At 35.2% G+C, this 4,758-nt stretch overlaps 1 protein-coding gene across 1 annotated transcript; it reads right to left on the bottom strand.

The window, feature by feature from the left end:
• Positions 1 to 249: 249 nt before the first annotated feature.
• On the bottom strand, positions 250 to 4,143 carry LOC105035810 (uncharacterized). The gene is made up of 5 exons (XM_010911508.4): positions 3,960 to 4,143; positions 2,791 to 3,130; positions 1,625 to 1,729; positions 1,496 to 1,543; positions 250 to 820 (listed from the first exon to the last, which is right to left on the bottom strand). The coding sequence occupies exons 2-5, from the start codon at positions 3,055 to 3,057 to the stop codon at positions 581 to 583; spliced, it is 660 nt and encodes a 219-aa protein (XP_010909810.2). The 5' UTR covers positions 3,058 to 3,130; positions 3,960 to 4,143; the 3' UTR covers positions 250 to 580.
• Positions 4,144 to 4,758: the final 615 nt, after the last annotated feature.

Here is a 4,758-nt window from a genome sequence, read left to right as displayed (position 1 = left end):
AGGTTTGATATGCTGTCGTAAAAGGATTACAAGTAGCTGACATTATCTATTATTATAATTTATTGATTTAAGATCTGAGATTTCCTTAAGTTATTGCTCATAACTTGGAAGAAAGAATTTCTCTGTCCTTTAAAGGGTTCTGGTTCCCACAGAAGCAGGCTGATCAGCAATAAGGGGATTTGGATGATTGAGTAGTAAGATGATAAAGATTTTAGCACTCACAAACCATAAGCAGGAACTCAGCAGAAGTGACACAACTTGCTCCAGATTCGCTTTTGCAAATATAGAGTTTTTTGCAGGATGCACAAACTCAGAAGCATAATCTGATCACAAATACAGACACCCTCAAGCAAACATACATTGCTTGTGTCAAACATGAAAATTCCATTGACCATCCATCCATGACACATGAGTAGAAGACAGACCGAATCGACCAAATCACAGCTATTATCTTCAAGAGATACGATTTTTTCTAACAAGCAAATGAGCATCCTTACCCATGATGCCTGACACCTTGATTCACCATAAATCCCAACAGCTTGGAAGAGGGAACTAATATTAAAAAAAGATGATCAAGGTACTAGGGCAAGGAAGCGAGTACTTCCAAAAGGGAGGCAACAAATTGCATCTGGGTTTCCTTGCTGATTGTCAGAAAAAGAGGAACATGTACAAAAAGAGACTTGATGCCACATTGTTCTGCAAAGCGGAGTGAGTGATAGTAAACATAGTTGCACACAAATCGGCCAGCATCATCTGATGGTATCACCAAGTATCCCATTTTTGCCAAGGCTTTGATAATCTCATTCACTGGAAGTGAAGTCTGCATTTCATTAACAAGAAGTTCACATTGTTAGCTAGCAAACACAGAGAATATTTCATCTGTATGCAAGCGGATGATGAGTATAATCCAATTGACGCCTAGAATTTGCATGCTGAGATGCATCATTGCCAAGCCACTTAAAACTACTTGTCTCTATTCATAAATAGACAGAACCTGCATTAGATATCGAAAAGAGATGAAAACTTAATCTTGCCTGAACGACGGCAAATATATTCACATACTTTCTACTTAGAATGACACTTCTTAAAGGAACCTTGAGGACTCAAGCTTTACTGAATATGCTCTTTTCTTTTTCAGTGAAGAAACAAAATTATGCTTGATCGATTCAAATTCATATCTAAAGAAACATTATTTATAAATAAATAAAAAAAGAAAGAAAAAAAAAAAAAAAAAGAAAAACCCTTACATAATGCTTAAGCAGAAGACACATTTCCAAGTTATCCTAAATAATTGCAGACTATCAACTGAAAAAAAGTAACCACTCTGTCAAAGAAAATTATAATAAGATAAGAATAATGATAAAACAATAACACTCTATCCTTTCCAAGGAAATAACTTATGATCTTAAGCTAGAATCTTCACTCCGTAATAACTCATGAGATTATAGTGATGAAAGCATGAAACATCTAAAATGAGTCGTAACAGCCACCATACCTCCCGTGTTCGTGAAAAATCTCCATCCGAAGGGATAATGGGGACTCTCTGCAAGAAAAATAAGAACCAAAGTGCATATCACAACTGGTGAATTCAATGATAAACTAAAGCAATATGTGCATATCTTACCTGAGGTTTCCATCCTAATTCATCTGGACAACGAAAAGTAGCTTCATTGATTGCTTGGTTCTCAATAGCAAATGTTGTCGAACCACTGTTAACTCCAAAATGGAGCTGAAGAATAACAGTTAATAAGCAAAACATGCATGTGTTAAAATTAAATAGATGCATAATTTTTTTTAAAGGGAAAACTAGATGCACAATGTTAATGTGGGCAAAAATCATTTGCTGATAGCTATTTATGAAAGTATTTGAACAAAATTTCCAATAAACACAGTGAAAGATTACAAACATTAGTGCTTGATTGAAGTTTCCCAGACAACTGAAACAGATCATATCATCAAGTTCAGCAGGGCCAATAGTATAAAATGGATAAAGGGTTAGCTTTTTTTCCTAAAATTCATCACATTTTGAGTCTTGAGTGGGAAAAGGTCACAACTACAGGCCCAAGTTGTTCTCTTTTCTTGATTATGGTGGAGAAAATTTCCCAGGGTTGGCCAAACGATGAAGGAAACTTTCTGAGTGAAGAAGTCAACATGCCAGTATATCCAAAGGTTTAGCAGTTAATTGCATAAAGCATTTACTAAAAGTTCTGAGGCTGTAGGACTAAGCTGATGACAGAAATTTAAACCCATAGCACCTTCAAATCTTTTTGAATGCAATTTATGTCAAGCACATGGCAGGCTTGAAAATATCATGATGCATTAATGAAGCAAAGTAACACATGTGATAAATCTTATGCTGTTGATAATGTTTTTCCACACAGAAGCAAATGAGCAATAGGTAGGTGGGTCACTTCCCTTCTAAGCAAAGTGTAAAAAATCACCACTGGGTTCAAATGGTAGCAGCCTGCCACCAGCTTTTCATGGTGCATTATAACCGTTAAGATTCTATCCCTAATCCTATTTATTAGAATACACAGTACACCCTCATGAACCCTGTCTTTTATTTAGCACATATGGGATACATTATCATGTTTAGATGCATACAAAATTTCATATAAAATTCATGGGAAGCAAAAAAAAAAAAAGTTGTCCAAAGTAAAGAAGAACTAAGGCTAATTATTTTCTTCATATTTCCATTAGAAAATACTTCTTTCACAATATGCCCAATATCATCATGACCACAGAAAGCCTTAGATCTTAAAGAAATGAGAAAGAAAACAGGTAACCGACCAAAATAACTCGCCCAGCGTTTGTGGATTCACTGTCTCGACCCGTCGCAGCTGCCTCCAAGATATTATAAAGAGGTGCAAGTGCCCCCTCTCCCGCAGCCTCGAGAACATTGCAACTCCCAAGAACAAGGCCTTTTGGCAATCCCTTCTTCTGCATATACCCCTTCAGATTACTGACAATAGTTTCAGTTGGGTTCTCTGACACCCCATGGAATTGTTTGAATCCAGTAACATGAATTTTTGTCACTGAAGTCCCTTCTGAACCCATTTATCGATAATATTAACTACGCTTGACAGTGTATTTTTTACTGGCAGCTTGGTTATAAATGAAGAAAAAAAATCTGTTCCAGCAAATAAAGGGTGAAATCTTAGTATAGCAGTACAAAAATTGCAGTATATAAATGATATTAAAGAGAAAAATATTATCTGAGAACTGAATACATTCTCTCCACCAATGAAACCAAAATGGAGGAGGTATTGGTACACAAGGCCATTTGAAAGGCTAAAAACATCGTTGCCAAGATTGTAAGTACAAAGTAGCCAAATTAAAAAGAAGGGTCCCGGGTAAACATAGAATTAAGGTGATGGAAAAATATCATTAGAAGAGAAAAAAAAAATTTAAATTATTGATGAGAAAACCTAAAACTGATTAGAACTATCCATCATATAAGAATTAAGAATTGCTGAAAGTAATACCAATCATAAAACTCAAGAGGTATGATGACAGGAACAATAAGGTAAAATAAGTTTCCTTCAAAAAAAAAAAAAAAAGAAGAAGATAAATTGTTGCTGAAGCCACAAAAGTTTTCCGAGAAAAGGCTTACTGAAACCATAATCAAAACCTGAAATTTTTTTAAGTAGTATGTAAGCCAGGCTCTACAATACAAGAACCCAAAATAAGGGATGGCCATTTAAAAATTAATAATTATTACGCATAATTTTATAATAGGATTAAAACCCAATCCTGAGAAAGAATAATTGAAGATGACCATAGCCAATAAATCTCCAAATAACCAGAAGGATCCACAGCCAATTCGAGTCAACTAAAGTCAAGCATGATGAACCAAATGAGTCCAATCCAAGATACCAATACCCAAAATTCAAGAAAAAGTAAGGCATTAAACAGAACATTTATCACCAAAACAACAGATAAAAGATGAAAGCTCTCACCTTTCACGATCCAGATGAGGGGAAAAAGGCGGCGCTGTCAAGGGAGGGAATCCTTTTCCAAGAGATTGGCTTTGGTGGGATGATGAGGATAGAGATTAGAACTGATATATACTATGATGACAGAGGAGAGCAAAAGCATATGAAAGGGTAAGAGATAGAGGTGGTGGTGGTTGTGGGCCTCTGCCGATACTATTGGTATTGTAAAAAATGATTAATGGATCTTAATGATATAAAAAAGTGGAAAGATGAGGAGAACATTACAGAACATCCTTTGAGTCAAGTGAGTGTATGGATGAATCCTTGCTTTATTACTATTTTTATTTATTTTAGTTATTTTTATTTTTTATATTTTATGTGAGATTTCTTAGATTAAGTTTAATGAGCATTAATGATGATATTAATCTTTTTTGTTGGATCTCGTACGGTGCTCCCAAAACTCAAGGGATCAAGGCTAAGGCTAAGACTAAGGCCAAAGTCCAAAATCTAAAGGGTGGTCATAAAGTTTTTAAGACTAATTTGGGCTCTAAGATGAAAGACTGTCAACCTTTCCGATCTTGAGGTCCAGAGATTTTGGATTTTGAGAGGCTAACTTATATTTAGGTTAGAATTGAGTTCAAAATTATGAGATTGAGTCAAGTCATGGATATACATAGGCTTGGATGAGTGCAATCTTATATTGAGTTAGCTAGGAGAGTTTTTGGGTTGAGTCACATTGACCCTATATATAAACATACACTGTATTTGGACTCAAAAAATCGAAGGAATACAAAATCATTTTCTCCCTGACCTTTCTCTCTCT

This window comes from Elaeis guineensis, chromosome 11, assembly GCF_000442705.2.
Source record: "Elaeis guineensis isolate ETL-2024a chromosome 11, EG11, whole genome shotgun sequence".
NCBI lineage: Eukaryota > Viridiplantae > Streptophyta > Magnoliopsida > Arecales > Arecaceae > Elaeis > Elaeis guineensis.
Note: the sequence above shows the minus strand (reverse complement) of the source record. Positions and strands in the feature narration are given on the sequence as shown.

What these genes read in the sequence shown, in the direction of transcription:
- LOC105035810 (XM_010911508.4), bottom strand. Translation starts at nt 3,057, where the DNA reads ATGGGTTCAGAAGGGACTTCAGTGACAAAAATTCATGTTACTGGATTC. An exon ending in AATTAGGATGGAAACCTCAG is followed by an intron (nt 1,544 to 1,624) that starts GTAAGATATGCA and finishes TTTTTCTTGCAG; the next exon opens with AGAGTCCCCATTATCCCTTC. An exon ending in ATTTTTCACGAACACGGGAG is followed by an intron (nt 821 to 1,495) that starts GTATGGTGGCTG and finishes AATGAAATGCAG; the next exon opens with ACTTCACTTCCAGTGAATGA.